General features: G+C 39.3%; 1 protein-coding gene across 1 annotated transcript; it reads left to right on the top strand.

The window, feature by feature from the left end:
* The first annotated feature begins 18,800 nt into the window (after positions 1-18,800).
* On the top strand, positions 18,801-19,193 carry LOC131875746 (uncharacterized). Its single transcript, XM_059220389.1, has one exon. The coding sequence runs from the start codon at positions 18,801-18,803 to the stop codon at positions 19,191-19,193; it is 393 nt and encodes a 130-aa protein (XP_059076372.1).
* Positions 19,194-19,507: the final 314 nt, after the last annotated feature.

Below are 19,507 nucleotides of genomic sequence, written 5' to 3'. Positions count from 1 at the left end.
ATCGAGGCTTTAACATAGGCTATGAAAGAATGCCTTTCACAAGACATTGCATTAAATAGATGCTAAAAATTTACCAAAATGGATAGATCAAATCTTTGATTGAAACCTTAGATGAAAGTCCATCCAAAATGGTAAAATTTGATCTGCAAAACCTTTATGCTAAGGCAAAGAGCTTTATCAAGGTTTTGATGTTGAGAAATTTCTGCAGGGCCCTTGAATTCACTAAGAATGTGAAGTAGACAATGGACAAGTAAAGCGAGCTCAAAGCACTGGGTACAAATTGAAAGGCTCACGAGAAATATGCATTAAGGATGCATTCAATAGGCAAGGAATATAATTACCACTTCTAGATTAAAAAAAATTATCTCCACTTTGCACTATGCTCAGCCACCTTGATAATTTGTCAATTTTTTTAAATTTAAAATGCATGAGCCAATTAGAATTTGTATTTTGAATAAAGATAATTTATCGCCATCTAGATGTCTATCTCCTCAAAGCTCATTTAAATAATAGATAAAAATAAACTATGCACTTACATGAGCCCCCAAAAAACAAATAAGTAACAATATTTAAATTATATAAAGGGGTAAAAACTTTATTAATAATCAGAAACCAACATTACACACAAAAGCTAGAGCCACAAGGCTCCAGAAGAGAACAACAAACCCAACCATAAATCATCTAGCATCATAACTATCCATAACCTCAGCAAAGATCTTATGCAAGTACTACCAGTAATCCGGGGAAAGATGCTCCCAACCCTCAACTTTCCAAACATCACCATGTTCCGAAGCCCAATTAGACAAACAATCTGCGACTCTATTCCATTCATGAGGAATGTGGATAAAATACACCTTCTCCAACATAATGCTAATTTGCAAAATCTGGTGCACAATACCTGCGAGCTGCCAATCAATCCCACTCACCTTCTGCTCAATCAACAAATTAACAATAATCTGCAAATATGATTCACAAATAACCTTACGCTACCCCAACTCATATGCACACTCCAGGGCATACAAAATTGCAAGTCCCTCCATAAAATTATTAGACTACATCCCTTTATGAACTGAAAAGAAGAAGACCACAATCCCCATACAATCCCTACCAACACCCCCAATCCCAATAGGACCCGGATTACCTCGAGAGGAACCATCAGTGTTAATCTTAATGATATCATCCTGAGGGGGCAACTAGGTTCCCACCCTTTGAACCTTCTGCTTAGCATGTCTACCTCTCTTGACACACATTGAAATAGGAGACATCTCCTGTAAAACCAACCTACTCACAATATCAGCCTCTCCTCTATCCAAAGGAAAATTCACCTCACATTTAGCTTCCACTGTCTCCAAGATCATGCCAATGATTCTATTCCACACTTGTTGAACCAATAGTTTGTCATCCCTAAAAATCCTCCTATTTCTCTCTAACTAGATCTGCCAAAGTATAAAAATGGGTCCAATGTGCCAGACAGTCTGGAGAAAAGAGGACAAAATAGGAGGCCTGTCCAAACTGCTCCAAAACTCCACCAAAGTGTGTGAACATAGGGGTGCTTCCACACCCCCACCAGTAATGCCAGAGCAACAATGAGAAAGGACATCTAAAGAATAGGTGAGAGGAATCCTCCTCTCCATTACCACACAAAACACATATGGAAGGACCATGGAACCCACACTTGCAAATATTGTCCTAGGTAAGACACCTATTCGAAGCCAAAGTCCAAGCAAAACAGTTACACTTCAGCCAAGAGAAATTGTTCCAAACACATTTCCACCAGTGCACCTCCCTCCCCTCCAAACGACAAAACAACAACTCCTGGTACCTACTGGAAACAATAAAAACACCCTTAGGATTCGGGGACCAAGCAAGTCTATTCCTATCCTGAAGGGAACTACAGTGTCTACTAGCCAAAATGCCATGAAGCTCAGTGCAGTCTTCCTCCATATCAACAATTGACCATTCATTAGGAACCTTCCACCACACTATCTCTAGTTGCCCACGCCTATAAACAGACTTAAAGTCGCTCACTCTAGACCACCTTACCTCCAAGAACCTCTAGCAAAGATTCACTAAATTAGGAAACTGATCAATAATGGGGGGAAAGCCAACCCAAGAATCAAACCATAAAAGTACCTCTTCTCCCTTCCTACAGATCCAAAAAAGACCACCTTTTATTAGTGTAGCCCCTTTCTTGAGAGTACTCCAAATCATAGAGCCTTTTCCCACCAACAGATATCTTGTAATTTCCTCCTTTGGGATCCTCTGCATATACTTGTGTAGTGTCCTAAAATTGTGACACTTGCAATTTCGACTGCATTTCGGTCTTCATGATGGCGACGCAACAGGCAACCTGAATGGAGACCCCGAAACTTGTCCACGACATCAAAAACTGCATTTTTCAAGCACCCTGGCCTGAACCTCCTTTGCACCCTGCTGTCCCAGGAGGTGGGACCAGAGCGCCCAGCGCCCTGGTCCTTCAGGACCAGGGTGTCCAGCGCCTTGGTCCCCCAGGACCATGGCGCCCAGCGCCCTGGTCCCTAGCCCTATTTTGGGCCCGGTTTCCTATGGGACTTCGGGTCTTTTTGTTTGCAAATTGGAAATTAACTTTCCTGGTCGGCCTAAGGTCGGGAAAATCAGTCTATCAGCCCTAATTGACAAGTATATAAACTACATTTTCTCTCTCATTTTGGGAAGAAGAGGGATGAAAAAAGGCATGGAAACGATACTCAAGCATTCAAGCATTCAAGCATTCAAACATTCCTTCAAGCAATTGATCATTCCAAGTCTCCATTCAAGGCTAAGTGTTGCATTCAAGAAAAGGATTCAACCATTGAAGAGGAGATCACTCACTACATGCTACATACAACAATACAACAAATAACAACATCTATACCTTCGCACATAAGGATACAAACATCCTTACAACAAGGTATTAGTACTTGTTTTACATTACAGACATTTACATTTACAACAATTTCTCATTTCTTGGTTAATTCCAAAACCGGGGTTTGACCTAAAGGCAAACCCCTAATCCCTAACCCCCCAATCGTCTTCGCTTTTCTGTGTGTAGGTTGCAGGTACACGGCTGAAATTGAAGATCTGGAATCCTTGTGCAGAGACGAACAGATCCCCCTTCGTTTCGCGGATTTTTCGGAGGACCGTGTGCACGCCGGGCGCCATCGTCCCGTCAACTTTTGCTCAAATTTGCAGGACAGCGCCGTATCGACATTTTACTGCTAATTCCAGGTCCGCAGCTTCATCCTATATCCCTATCTCAGTTTATAAGCGAATCTTTCTCACTTTCTATGCATTCCTAGCTTAATTCTTCTATCAACATTCTTTACAAAAGAGGGTAGCCTTGTTGTCTTAACCCTTGAAACTCATTTAGCATCCAATCTTGCCTTGTGTGGGATTGGATCTTGTGGGTTTCAACCCCTCTTTTGAATGTAAAGTCTCTCCCAAGTGAAAACCATCAACCCTAGGGACCTCCCTTCTCTCTCCTTGGAGTTGGAAGAGGGGAGAGCAACTAGGGTTCGATCGATTTTCCGCTTTACATTTTGGTGAACCCGACGTGAACATCCTTTCTGATTTTTCATGGTTAGATCTGAAAATTGGATTCCTTGATTACATTTCCGTGTTTGATCTTTTGCAAATTTTAGAGGATAATTGCATAAAAACCCTAAATTTCTTTTTGGTAATTGAACTTGTGAAATAGTTAATTGTTAATGCTTGTTTCAGATCTGCCCTTCTATTACAAATTATGAATTCATATTTGTGCTTTAATTTTGAAAATTAAGTGGTTAAGTGTCAAAACCCTAATTTTTGAAACCCTCTTGATTCAACCTTTGTCTGACAATTTCACTGATCAAAACATCTCCAAATCAGCTGTAACTTTGGATTCCGCAATAAAATCACAATATCTTTCATCCTTGAAAATTTGGAAAAAAGTTGCGAGGACCGTGTGCACCCCGAGCGCCATCGTCCTTGACATTTTTTCCGAAATTTTGGGAGCAAGATCTTACTGTATTTTTCTGCTAAAATCCAGAATTTTGGCTGATTTTATCAATTATAACACTTTCAAAATTACGGTCAAAGTTGGTCTTGTGATTGCTTGGTTTAAGGCTCCTAATCATTCAAAAATTGTTGAAATTGAAATTTTGTGTCAAAATTGTGTTCTTACTGTCCTAAATCTGAAAAGTGTGTTAGCATTCATTAAAAATTTCAGTGCTTTATTCAAATTTTTGCAATTTGTGACTTTTGAAATTAAGTGCTTAATTACAACAACTTTGATTTCTGCTTTCAAAATTGAATTTCGCGTGAAATTGAGTCAAATTTTAAATTTCAAAACTTGCATTGCTTCTGGTATTCCCTCTAAAATTATAAAATTCAAAATTTCAGTTTCCCTCTCTTTTTCAAAATTCAAATTTTGCATTTTTTGACAATCTTGGTAGGGTTCAATTTTGAAATTGCAACTTTAATTTGGCCTATCTACAGATCGTAAAATCACTCAAATTTTTCAGATTAGCTCTAAAATCATCATAACTTTCATCCCTGCAAATTTTGAAAAAAGTTGCCGGGACCGTGTGCACTCCGAGCGCCACGGTCCCTAACATTTTTTCCGAAATTTCGGGAGACTGTCGTGATTGCATTTAACAGCTTAAATCTAGAAGATTGGCTGATTTTACTGAAATTTGCTACCTCTAAATTCAAAATTTTCTCTCCCTCTCTAGTGCATGAGTTTTACAACAATAAGCCCTACTTACACTATTCCTGTTAGACGAAGCCGTAGAATTAAGTCTTTCCGAGGTTTAATTACCGAGGAGATGGAACCTAATTTGAATAGCCTTTTTAACGAAGACATGGGTAATTCCTCTAATCCTCCTAACGATGAAGAAGCTCTCCGTGAGGTTTCTGTAGAACAAATTTCGAAATTGGATAACCAATTTGATGATTTTCGACAATGGATGTCTCAAGAATACCCCGATAGTCAAGCTCTTCCTTTAATTGAGGGTCTAAAACATATGCTTCAAAGTGATAAGAATGGAATTGATATTTTGCGTGGTATTGCACACATTGTGGATTTGAATGTGATGCCTATGAAGAGTTGTGCCAAAACTTTAGGTTATACACAACCTCCTACACAAGTTAATCATTCTATTCCTCTGACAACTTCTATTGCTAGTATACCTACCTTTACATCAAACATAATGGCTACTTCAATACAAGACATTCCTCCTATGATCACTAGTCATGGGGGCAATCCTTCTTCTTCAATTAACCCTCTTCCTTCATTTAATCCGACTTCTTCATTCATTCCTTCAATGAGTGTTCCTATTACATCTCCACAAATGAACATGACGCAAGGGGGCAATTCGTTCAACCATTCCATTCCTCCTTGTAGTATTCCTCCTGTCCAATCATCTCCTATGACTAATTATCATAGAGTCCCACCACCTTACTCTCTACCTTCTTTCAATAACATAACACCTCCATCCCAATCTAACACATCTACTATGAATTTTTCGACTGAAGCGACCATTAACAATCTTGCACAAACTGTCTCTTCTTTACAGCAACAAATTGCCTCTATTAATCAATCTAAGTTTAGTGTGCCCACATTTGATGTTGCGAGCCCACTCTCTCTTGACATTGTTCGAGCTATCCCTCCTAAACATGTTGAAATCCCGCATTTGGAGCTTTATAATGGTAAAGGTGATCCTCTAACACATGTTAAGACTTTTCAAACAATATGTACTGATTTTGCTTATGACCAAAGGTTGCTTGCAAAACTGTTTACTAGAACATTAAGAGACAAAGCCCTACAATGGTATTGCTCGTTGCCTTCTTATTCTATTACTTCTTTCGAACAACTTGCAAATGCTTTCATTCAACAATTTCAAAACAATATAAGTCCTAAAGTTACTTTGATTGATTTAATGCATTGTAAACAAGGTGTTAAAGAAAAAGTGACTGATTTCATTGGTAGATATAAGCATTTGTATGCTCAAATTTCTTTTCCAGTGCCTGACAATGATATTCAAAGAATTTTTATTTCTAATTTACAAAAAGATATTCGAGACAAACTTCTGTTTTCTGAGTTTACTTCTTTCCAATAGTTGTGTGCAACTCTTCACAATTATCAACTGACTGTGAGTCAAATGGAACAATCACATCCTATGGCTCCGAGTGATAAGGGTGATAGTAGTCAACAACCATTTGGGAAGTTTAAACCGAACAGAGATTCCATCAAATTCAATGAAAACATCATCAACAACAATGTGAATGTAGCATCAGGTGTGCCTCCTATTTCTAAATTTTTCAAGAAAGAAAGAAAGTATACTCCTTTGAATGAATCATTGCATAGTATTATGAATAAGTTATTGGAACAAAATGTGCTTACTCTTCCTCCTATAAGACAAATTGATCCTGCAAAGATTACTTCACCTTATTTTGATAACAAATCTTTTTGTTAATTTCATCGTCAGCCTGGGCATGATACTGAAAAATGTTTTTCTTTAAAGGGTAAAATTCAAGATTTGATTGATAATAATACTATCTCTGTTTTCGGAGTGAATGATAAAGGCAACACATCTGTAGCTCCTCCTAACCAAAATCTTCAGATTTTTACTGATCCACTACCTTCTCATACCTCTAATGCGATTGAGGCTAATGATTCCTCTCTCTCATCTGATGGTCTTGTGTCTATGACTCCGAATGTGATTAACTTTGTAGAGCGGCAAGAAAACCCTAAAGAACCTTCCATCACATTTGATTCTAGTGAAACTATTAGGGCACCTGATGGTCCTTTATACATAGTTGCAAAAGTCAAGAATACACCTTGTTGTGGAGTGCTTATTGATCCTTTGTGCATGATTAATGTTATTACTGAAGAATTTCTTTTTACTTTGCAATTGAATCAAGTGATCTATGACAAAACAGATGTGGTTGTGAAATTATTTGATGCATTTTCTTCTCCTACAATTGGTTCTATTACATTGCCTATTGAGGTTCATAACAAATCCCTTGATGTAAACTTTGCTATTATTCATTCATCCGAACAATTTCGTGTGAAGCTTGGCTATCCTTGGCTATCTTCCATGAAAGCTATTGCTTCTCCTATTCATAAGCGTTTGAAATTTCCCCATAATGGTGAAGTTGTTACTGTCAATCATAGTCTCTTTAAACCAGTTGAAAGAACTTCTAGTGTTCCTATTGATTATTTTTGGCCTAAACAATTCCAATCTCTTCCTCCGCGAAGTGATCATCTTTTCAAATCTTATCAAAAATGGAAAACAGATATGATCCTATCTCTAAGTGAACCTAGAACACCCAAACTTGATATTCCTATCGTTCTTGAGAAGGAAGTTCTTCCTTTGAAAGATAAAACTAATGTCTTTCCTCAAGAAGATTCCCAACCCATCCCTATGGATGTGACTATGTCTATGCCTAATAAACTTTCTAAAAGTAGACCTATACCTCCTCGTCATGATGGACTTGGTCTCCTTCCTAAACCAAATATTCCTCCTTTATATGGAGCAGTTCTTCCTCCTTCGTTTTATAGAGAGAAGAGACCTTCCTCTTCTCCTATTTTCCAGCCTAAGAGACCACAACCTAAACACCCAAGTGATAAGGATGAGAATATTCCTCCTCCTCAAACTTCTCCACTTCCTACTAAGACTAGACGAAATCGTTCTGCACGTGAACGCCGACGAAAGCGTCGTCTTAGGGCTCAAGCATCTGCTTCCCAAACTTTGCAATCTCCAAAAACACCTTCAACAAGCATTATTCCATTTTCTCCTCAGCCGGAAATTGAGCCTAAATCTCCTAAACATAAGATGCATGATGGTCTTGATCCTGTGCGAGTTAAAGATCCTATTTGTATAAATCTTGATGATGATATAGATGAAAATGTTATTCATGATGAAAATGTTACTCCTCTTGCTTCTGATAGTGAATATGAACTTGTTGATATTGATAATCATTTATCTAACAAATTTTCTAAAGCACTTATCCTAGCTCCTAGACAAGAACAACGTGGCTTGGAACATGAACATAGCCCTTGTTTGGATCTTGTGATAACTCCATCTACTGTGTTGGATGTTCCTCCTCTAGCATGTTCCCTGCCTTCTCGAAACATTGATCAGCAAGATCGGGGGGTAGATGACATGCTAGACTAGTTACATTAGTATAGCAGATTCTCTCCTCCTCTCATTTGTTACTTCTTCTATGTGTTATTCTCATTCTTCTATTTGTTGTCCTTAGTGTTGTCTACTTGAGGATGATGCAAAGCATTGAGATCTCTTTTGGTCTCTCTCATGTTGACTCAAAAGACACATGTGTTCCCTTCTTCTAGGTGACCTTCCTTGATTGGGGAATGAAGAACAATTATGCATACATACATATGATATATATACATGACTTATCATACAGCATACTGACCCCGAGGAAAGCGAAGTCACCTCGTGCTTTGTGTTTTGTGTCTATTATCCTTGGGTTTATCTCACACTTGGGGGCTAAATCTTTGTGATAACGTGCTCCTTTCCCTTCTCATTTCTTATGTGTATCACTACGTTAAAACAATCACCCCCGTTGAGGCGTGTGCGATCGCTTTAACGTAGGGGGGCATACACCCCGTCTATCCCTTCAGGATACTTGAAAATTTCTTGGCGAATGTAGCTTTGCCTTGAAAATTTTCGGTATTTCTCTTGCATGACTCATAGTGAGGGAACCTTACTACTAACAGTCATGGTTCTCCCTCGTGATCTTCCCTTTTACTTTGTCAATCGAAGTCGTAAGATCCTTAGTCCACTGGGGGCTTGGTGTGTCTTGCCTCCTTGACGTGGTGAAAGTCTTTCAATGTTGTTTCCTTGTACTTTACCGGAAGTATGAGCATACATACTCCCGCTAAAGTGGGGGCTAAATATAGTGTCCTAAAATTGCGACACTTGCAATTTCGACTGCATTTCGGTCTTCACGATGGCGACGCAACACGCAACCTGAATGGAGACCCCGAAACTTGTCCACGACATCAAAAACTGCATTTTTCAAGCACCCTAGCCTGAACCTCCTTTGCACCCTGCTGTCCCGGGAGGTGGGACCAGAGCGCCCAGCGCCCTGGTCCCTGGCCCTATTTTGGGCCCGGTTTCCTATGGGACTTCGGGTCTTTTTGTTTGCAAATTGGAAATTAACTTTCCTGGTCGGCCTAAGGTCGGGAAAATCAGTCTATCAGCCCTAATTGACAAGTATATAAACTACATTTTCTCTCTCATTTTGGGAAGAAGAGGGATGAAAAAAGGCGTGGAAATGATACTCAAGCATTCAAGCATTCAAGCATTCAAACATTCCTTCAAGCAATTGATCATTCCAAGTCTCCATTCAAGGCTAAGTGTTGCATTCAAGACAAGGATTCAACCATTGAAGAGGAGATCACTCACTACATGCTACATACAACAATACAACAAATAACAACATCTATACCTTTGCACATAAGGATACAAACATCCTTACAACAAGGTATTAGTACTTGTTTTACATTACAGACATTTACATTTACTGCAATTTCTCATTTCTTGGTTAATTCCAAAACTGGGGTTTGACCTAAAGGCAAACCCCTAATCCCTAACCCCCCAATCGTCTTCGCTTTTCTGTGTGTAGGTTGCAGGTACGCGGCTGAAATTGAAGATCTGGAATCCTTGTGCAGAGACGAACAGATCCCCCTTCGTTTTGCGGATTTTTCGGAGGACCGTGTGCACTCTGGGCGCCATCGTCTCGTCAACTTTTGCTCAAATTTGCAGGACAGTGCCGTATCGACATTTTACTGCTAATTCCAGGTCCGCAGCTTCATCCTATATCCCTATCTCAGTTTATAAGCGAATCTTTCTCACTTTCTATGCATTCCTAGCTTAATTCTTCTATCAACATTCTTTACAAAAGAGGGTAGCCTTGTTGTCTTAACCCTTGAAACTCATTTAGCATCCAATCTTGCCTTGTGTGGGATTGGATCTTGTGGGTTTCAACCCCTCTTTTGAATGTAAAGTCTCTCCCAAGTGAAAACCATCAACCCTAGGGACCTCCCTTCTCTCTCCTTGGAGTTGGAAGAGGGGAGAGCAACTAGGGTTCGATTGATTTTCCGCTTTACAACTTGAAAGACAAAATCCTAGCCCAACCTCGATCCTGTTCAACACACCACCTCCAGTACAATTTAGCCACCAAAGCCTCCCCAAATAAAGAAGACTGCCTTAAGCCAAGCCCACCCAACTACTTCGAGTTACACACCAAGTCCCATTTGACAAGACACCATTTATGGGAGGAAAGGTTTCCTTCCCATAAGAATTTCCTTGCCAAAGAATGCAATACTTTCACAAACCACTTTGGGGCCACTTGGAGCATACACCCATAAATCGGAAGAGCATGTACCACCGACTGGATCAGTTGAACCCACCCAACAAAGGATAACCATCTATGAGTCCAATATTCAACGTTCATGTGAAATTTGTCTAGAATAACCTGCCAAGAGTTCCTGGGAGGATTACCAACAGAAATAGGAATACCTAGGTAAGTTAAGGGAAGAGACCTGACTTGGAATCTCAAAATATGAGCAATTCTCAACTGAATAGTTCCAGGTGTGTTGAAGAAGATGATGGAATATTTATCCTCATTGATAAACTGGCCAGAAGCCCCAATATAGACATCCAAGATTTTACGCAGATTTATAGCTTCTCTGATCCTAGCCAGTACCATTAGGGCCATATCATCCACAAACTGCAAATGGGACTGAGGAGGTATGTCACTACCCTAGCTCCAACCATGAATAGTACCCAGTCCCACATTATACTTAATCAATCTCCCCAGACCCTTAGCCATAATAATGAATAAGTAAGGGGAAAGAGGGTCCCCCTGACGAAGGCCCCTGGATGCACCAAACAACTCAATATGATCTCCATTAATTAGCACAGAGAATGAGGTAGACGAAACACAACTCATAACCCATTGGATCCATTCATCAAAAAAACCAAAAGCCCTAAGAATCATCTGGAGAAAGGACCATCAGACTCTATCATAAGCCTTTGACATGTCCAGCTTGATAAACATAGCTTTTTCCTTGGAAGCTGTCATAGAATGAATGGTCTCAATAGCAATGACCACTCCATCCAAAATTTAATGACCTTGCACAAACCCACTCTGCTCTTCAGAAATGATCCCCCCAAGCCAATTCTTCAACCTTTTCGCTATCAGCTTAGAAATAATCTTATAAATCATATTACAAAGAGAAATAGGGCGGAACTGGCCTAACTAGTCAGCCCCATCACATTTGGGGATGAGCGCAATGAACGTCGCATTTAAAGCTCGAAGCATCTGCTTACTCCTTTGGGACGCTTGGACCACCTCTAATAAGTCCAATTTAATAATATCCTAGAATTCTTGATAGAACTCAATCAGAAACCCATCTGGTCCAGGCGTCTTCCCCTTCTTCATGTGAAAAACAATCCTCTCAAGTTCATCCAACAAAATAGGTCCCATAAGATGCTCATTCATCTCCCTAGTAACAAGAGAAGGGATACAAGCAAGAACCTAATTTTCCTCTTCCGATTCCCCATGAAAATCCTCACTAAAAAGTGATTGGAAATACTACAAAGACTCCCTAAAAATCTCCTGCAAGGATAGACACTACTCACCTCTATCATTAACCAGAACAGGGATGGAATTGCAATGCCTTCTTGCTTTCATCGAATTGAAAAAGAACACAATATTCTTATCCCCCTCTTGAAGCCAATCAACACAAGATCTCCATTTCCAGTAGATTTCCTCCCTAAGCTCCCATTCCTCTAAAACCTTGACTGCGTTGACTTCCTCCCTAAGCAAGGCTTCTGACAATCCATGCTCTCTAATCTCTCTATTAATACAATTCAACTCTAATTGAGTCATTTTCTTGGCATGAAAGATGTTCCCAAACCACTGATGATTTCACAACTTAAGCTGAAACATAACAAATTGCAGTTGCTTGGTAAAAGTTTACATGGCAGTGCCAAAGGCTGGCCTCCCTTTCTCGATGAGAAACTAGTTAACACCATGTTGTTTATGCCAATTTTTTTTATGAATATATGATTTTTTTTTTATAAATTTTCGAAGTGGACACATCCTGAAAAATAGAAATTTGAGTGTGTTCCCCCCTAATTTTTTTGAAAACTAATCCAGAATCATTTCTTTCAATACATGTAGAATGCAATCTAGTTTCTAAAAATGTAATTTATTTCAAAATCTTATAAACGAGTAAAAAACTATGCCCAAAATAACACATGTTGTTTTTTGAAAAAAAAGGACACGCAAACAAAAGAAAATAGAGATGAAAACCTTAACATAATCAAGATTTGAAAAGAATTATATATATGGTTAGATAGCTAAGAGAGAGCTTGATGTCATTGTAATATTTTTTTTGTTTGCATTGAAACACATGCAAACTTGATAGGGAGCACAGATGTAAAAGTGAGAAAATTATATGTTTTTAGAAAAATATTTCTCAGGCCTAAAATGGTCATCCAAGCCTTTGGGTTGGATGCCCAAGAGAAATCTAAGCCAAAAGCTTGGTGTTTCCCAAAGCAACACATTTGGCATGCGCCAAATATGGCACACACAAATTTAAAACATGCATATTTTATATTTGGTGTGCACCAAATGGTTTGCATTGGAAAATTTTTTAGATTGGTCACAAGTTAGACCTAGTCTCGAGAGAAGATTTTTTCATGAAATTTAACATTTAAGAATATCAAATTTCAATATGAAAATTTTCTTTCTTATGCTTGAAGTTATATTTCATGAATATGTAAGGAAACTTGCAACCAACTTTATGACAATTTCCACATAACCCAATTTAGATTTTAATCAAATCAACACATAGAATCCACATGCAAAGAATAGACAACATACCCATGAAAATGTGACACAAGATATGTCCTAGGAAAACCCTCATGAGGGAAAAACCCAGCCTCCAAAAGAATCATCCACCATGTATTATCAACAATGCAACCATTACAATACAACTATGAAAGGCCTTCAAAACAAGCCATCCAACAATAAATCCATGTGACCAAGCATGTAGCCACACATCCCATGCCATGCTTCCTTCCTTCACAAATGCTAACCTAGCTAACCCAAACAACTACCCTTGTGGTGCTTTTATAAACATAAGATCCCACAAAACCACCAAGTGGTATTACATCAAAACCATGTGTTACAAAACCATGTGGTAAATAACCCCACCTACCCTCGATTACTATTGGGTACTTTATTTGATTTATTACCCCAACAATAATATTTATAATAAAATATAATATACAATGTAACAATTCATCAAGTGGTCCTTGGAGAAATAGTGGGGCTTCTTGCCTGTAGTGCTTACATCCTTGGTTCAAACCATTATTTACCTCAAATTTTTAAGAGGAGCGAAATGGTGGCATTGGAAGGTAGTAGGATCGACAGTGGCAATTGGAGCAGGGGTACTGATGTACGAAGTTCTAGTGCTCAGGCCGCAAAGGTTGGATCATGGAGCGATGAAGTGGATATTGCCTTTCCCATTGAAACAGGTAGATTGTAATCTGCTTAGAAACCGGTTAATGCTGGGAAAGCAGACATGCTCTAGGGTAACAGATATTCTAGATTGCGGATGAACTTTGGAAATCCATATTCAAGTGGTAACCAATGCCCTATTGACCCACATAAATGGAAGAAAAATGGTTTCATTTCGAATAACAAAGGTTGGTTTCCCAAGGCTAAGCATCCTGCTTCCGAGGCCCCCTGAAACTGGTATCCATCGCCTGAATCTAGCATCCCCGGTGTGGCAATTGAGAGAGGCAATCCTCATTCTGAATCTATTCTGGTCCTTCCAAAATCTCATGGTAATTTCCAAATGTGGAATGGGCGCTTCGGGCAAGATAATTCAACGGTGGACCATGCCAAGTTTTGGAGATCCAACTTTCGTCCTAAAAATCGGAACCCTTGGTCGGACCGAGAGAGTAACCTTGACTTCCAAAGACGGACCTTCCTCCCTCATCAACCCCGTCATCCTAAAACGGTAAGAATATCCTCAAGACCTACCATCTTTTTGGATGAGAATAAAATTAATTTTGCTAGGTCGAGTTTGCTTGAGTTTTGCCTTTTCATCAAGTGGAGTGGTGGAAAACGGGTCAAGGATAACTTTGAATCCTGATGTAGAGAACAATGGGGAAAGGATATTAAAATTAATATTCTCCCAAATGATTTCTATATGATTGAATTTATGAGCAATGAGGAGAAATGAAAGCTAAAAACAAAGGTCCATATATCTTGGATGGCATTGAAGTTCACATCATTGATTGGCAGTCCAATTTCAATCCCCGAACGCATGTATTGCCGGATAGCAAGGTATGGATAAGATTCTACAACTATCCCTCAGATTACTGGCATATTGATGTCATTAAAGATATATGCAAAAACCTTGGTACCTTTGTATCGGTTGATGACATTTTGGATGATAAATTATGGGGAAGCTTCCTCAGAATTTGCATTAGCACAGATCAAATCACCGAGATCCCCGATGAAGTCAAATTATTGGTGTTGGGAATATATGGATCCAAAATATTTATAGAGAAGACCAGCTGCATATTTGTCCTAAATGCTTCTCCTTGGACAACACCGACTTAAGTTCTGATGTTTCGGCTACGATATAAAGAAGTTATTCCTGTATGCAATTTCCTATTGAAGAAAAGCTGCAACTGAAACCCCCTATCTCCACTGATACCAAGGAATATTTTTGTAATGAAACTCATGATAATGAGAATGTTCCATTGACAGAGAAAAATCCTTTGAACATAGCTCCTCCCTCCTCTGGTCAAAGCGAGAGCCAACAAGATCTTCTCATGCTTCTGGAAAAGACTAAAACCTTACAGGCGGATATTGAATCCAAATTAGCGGATTCGCTTCCACCCTCTCCTCTTGTGCCTAGGAATCAACTGGTAATTGAAGATTGTAATTTTCACACCTAGGGTATGGAGGCTAGTACTCCGGGGGAGATGGGAGGGAATATTTGCTCCTCGATAGGTATTGAATTGGAAGATGGTGAAATTGAATCTTCCTCCTCGGAGGGGGATGAAGACTTTGAACCTGACTTTGATCTTGTATTGGAGGCTACTACAAAAGGTTTTGGGAAGTCAGATTCAACCATTGACAAACCAAATTTTAAGCCAAAAGGTGTGCAGGGGCGCAAATAATTTTTTTTTATGCTAGCAGTGGCTGGTATTGCCAGCGGTCAAACCAAACTTAATTTAGGGAAGGGAAATGCCCTTCCCCGGGAGTAATGAAACTCTTATCTTGGAATGTCAGGGGCATCAATGCCCCTGATAAATGGCGCATGATTAAGTGCCAGATTGATGTCACCAAAGGAGATATTTGGCTTCTACAAGAAACTAAATGGAGTAAGGTTGAGATTGGTGTTAAAATGAGAGTTTGGAAACAGTGGAATGGTCTATTTAGGCAATCAGATGGAGCCTCTGGTGGATTGGGAATCATTTGGAATCCCATAAATGTTAGGATCTCTCTTGTTGGGGAGGATAAGCATTGGCAACATTGCCTGGTAACTATCCTTGGACGGAATGAGAATTTTAATCTTTTTAATGTGTACGGACCATCTTCTGTTGGTGATAAACATGCTCTCTGGGATCTCTTAACCATCAAACTTAATAGTATTACCGATGGCAGTTGTGTGGTGGCCGGGGACTTTAATGCGATCCTTTCCGGCATTGAGAAAAGTAGGGGTATTTAGAGGACTAGTATGTCCTAGAAGGAGTTTTTGGAATTTGTTGAGAAGAATCACCTACTAGACATTGTTCCTAAAAATGGAGTTTTCACGTGGACGAACAGGAGAGTGGGTTTTACTAATATTGTTGAACGGCTTGACCAGTTTCTTGTTACTGGTGAGTGGCTAGGTCAAAATCTTGCTTTAGAGTCATCAATTCTCTCGCTTATCAGGTCAGATCACTACTCGATCTGTCTGGAGGTCGCTATGGGACAAGCGGAGGGAGGTACTCCTTTCCAGTTTGAGAAAATGTGGTTCAGAGTTCCTAAGCTATATGATCTTATATCTGTTTGGTGGAGCGAACCGGTTCTTGGGAACTATTCGAGATTATTCATACTCAATAAGAAGCTCAAGTATATTAAGGTTAAGATCAAAGAATGGAATAGGAGCCAATTCAAGAATATTCATATGGATAAATTAAGAATTAAGGCTGAGCTGGAAGAAATAACCAACTTTGTTATTACTTTAGGAATGAATGAGGATTTATTTATCAAAGAAAATACTCTCAAATATGATCTAAAATAAATCCTTTGGTGTGAGGAAATCCATTGGCCTCAAAAATCAAGGGAGTTATGGCTAAAGGAAGGTGACATAAACACCAAATTATTCCACTAGTCGGCCATTGCCATTCAAAATAGAAACAAAATATCAGAGATTATGAGACCGGATGGAGTCATTGTCAAGAACTATGAGGACATTGCGCAAGAAGCTATAAGATTCTTTGATTCTTTATTGAATGGTGATCAACGGATCGATCATGAAGCAAGGGCCAAAATTCTTAACTCAATCCCATCCATAATATCTGATAGTCAAAATACAACTCTCTTTACTCCGATTTCAATTGATGAAGTAAAGAAAATTACCTTCCAGCTGAAACCTGATGGCTTCCCTGCTACTTTTTTCCATCATTTCTGGGATATCATCACTCGATATCTACATCTTGCAATAGAAGAATCAAGAAAGAAAATGACTATGTTAGGTGCTATTAATCACACCTTTTTGACTCTAATCCCGAAAAAGAAAAACCCTCAAAAGATGAGAGATTTTAGGCCCATTGCTTTATGCAACATGGTCTATAAGATTGTAACAAAGATCATAGCCAACAGATTGAAGCCCCTCCTTAAACACATCATATGAGATGAACAAAGTGGTTTTGCCCCTGGAAGATCCATTGTGGAAGGCATTATCATTTCTCATGAAACGCTTCACACGGCTAGGAAAAACAAGGATTCCTGTATGATTTTAAAACTAGATATTTTGAAAACTTATGATATGGTGGACAGGGATTTCTTATTTGAAGTTCTTAATAAATTTGGCTTTTGCAAGGAATGGATCACATGGGTCACGAGTTGTCTATCCTCCCCCAAATTCTCTGTTTTGGTTAATGGCTCATCTCATGGCTTCTTTTACTCGACAAGAGGATTTAGACAAGGTGATCCAATATCACCATTTATGTTTATCATAATGGCTGAAGCCTTAGGTTGATCAATAAGAGATCTTCAACAAGATGAGCATTGGATTGGAGTCAATGTGGCAACAGGGGTTGAAAAATGACTCATTTGCAGTTTGTCGATCATACCATTCTATTTGGTTCGACTTGTAGGAGGGAGGAAAGAACAATTAAATCATGCCTCGATGACTACTGTATGGCTTCCAGGCACAAAATCAATTGGCACAAATCTGAAGTGTTTTTGGTCAACACTCTGATCAACTTGCAAGGTGTATTATCAAGGATTCTTAATCTTAGAGTTGCAAAATTCTTAGGGATATTTCTTCGAACCCCCCTCTTCATTGGCAGTAACAAAACTCACTATTGGAAGCATCTTATTGATAAGTGCAAATCCAAGCTTGTAATTTGGAAAGGTAAGTGGTTATCCTCTATTGGGAAACTCACTATGATAAAATCGATCATTTCTGCGCTACCGGTTTTTTCCATGACTTGCTTGAGATTACCGATGGCAATTGAAGATGAATTGATATCTCTAATGAGAAATTTCCTTTGGAATGGTTCAGATGAAAAAGGGAAATTTCCTTTGGTAGCTTGGAAAAAGATCTGCCAACCAAAAAAGGTAGGGGGTGTTGGCATTCGCCAAATCTCGATTATGAATTTAGCTATGGGTGCAAAATTGGTTTGGGAAATTTGTAGTGGTGGGAAGTAAAAAGGGGTAAGGTTTCTAAAACATAAATATTTGGACTCCCTGGAGCAAAAAAGGATTCTCACTATAAACAATCCCCTCAGAGGCTCGACCATCTGGAATTTTATCGTGGATAGTAGGGAAATCATAAGTGATCAGGTTACCTGGGATGTCAGGAATGGTAGGGATGCCTCCTTTTGGATTGAATCTTGGGTTGGTGAAGATGCCTTATGTCTCAATCCCTCACTACAACCTATTATGGTAGAAACTTTTCACGTTTGGAGGCACAATATCTGTGATTATGGTTATCCTATCCAAGAAAATGGTATTGCTAAATGGAAATGGAACTCCTTGGATCCCTTGGACTTGAATCAGCATCAGAAAGACTTGTTTGCTGACATTCTCAACAAAAGGATTATTTTCCCTTCCTCTGAAAAGGATATTATTAGGTGGTGCAGTTCCTCTGATGGTAAATACAAAGTATGCTTTGGTTACAAATTGAAAGAAGCAGCTATAGACAAAAAAGAGTGGCCTATTAATCTTTTTTGGCATCGACACCTCCTTCCCAAAGCAAGCTCTTTTGCTTGGTTGGCTTGTCAGAAAAAGATCCTAACTAAAGCAAGGCTCTATTCAATGGGTATCAATGGACCCAACAGATGCATTTTATGTCTAGAGTATGAATATTCGCCCCCTTCCCATCAGGGCTGGATATGTGGTTTTCACAGTGGCCTAAACTGGTAGGAAAGGCTATTTTTGCTGATTTGCTTTATATCCCACCATCGCTTCTAATTTGGGAAATTTGGAAAGAAAGGAATCGTAGAATCTACTAGGGTAAAGAGATGAGCTTAATGTCTCTTTGTGGGAAAAATGAGAACCACCTGATTGAGATCTTGAATGAGGCTGCTCAATCTAAATCATTAAAGAAGAATTTGTACATGGATTGGGATTGGAAGATTAAGCTGGCTCTTCCAAATCTTCTCATTCCACTGCTTTTTGCCTTGGGAAACCCGATGGATCAAGTCAATCCAAGAGTGGGGGTGAAATGGGATGTGCTAGAATCTGGGTGGAGCAAGGTAAACTTCGATGGTGCTTCTGCAGGAAATCCGGGTCAAAGTGGTATTGGTTGTATTTTGAGGGATTCTGATGGTATCTGTATAAAAGAAATCTCTGAAAAGATTGGAGTTGCTACTAACAATGAAGCTAAATTTAGAGCAGCTTTAAGAGGTCTTTAGTTAGGGAAGGAGCTTGGGGTGCAGAGAATTCATCTGGAGGGAGACTCATTAAATGTGGTTAATGCGATCCGCTGTAATAACATCCCTAGTTGGCGCCTTAACCAGTGGCTTCAACTGATTATGGTGTTGTTAACCACCTTTGATGAATTTCGGGTTAGCCACATCTATAGGGAGGGTAATGGAGAGGCTAAAAAACTCTCTTAATTGGTGGCAGCCATTGGTGACCCCCCTTGATCTTCCACCGGTATTATGGCATGCTTATCCTAGCAAGCAATGATGTTTTCCAGTTGAGTTTGTCAGTAGTGGCTCCTACC

The sequence above is a fragment of the Cryptomeria japonica genome, chromosome 5, assembly GCF_030272615.1.
Source record: "Cryptomeria japonica chromosome 5, Sugi_1.0, whole genome shotgun sequence".
NCBI lineage: Eukaryota > Viridiplantae > Streptophyta > Pinopsida > Cupressales > Cupressaceae > Cryptomeria > Cryptomeria japonica.
The sequence above is the reverse complement of the archived record's forward strand: the minus strand, read 5'-3'. Positions and strand labels throughout refer to the sequence as shown.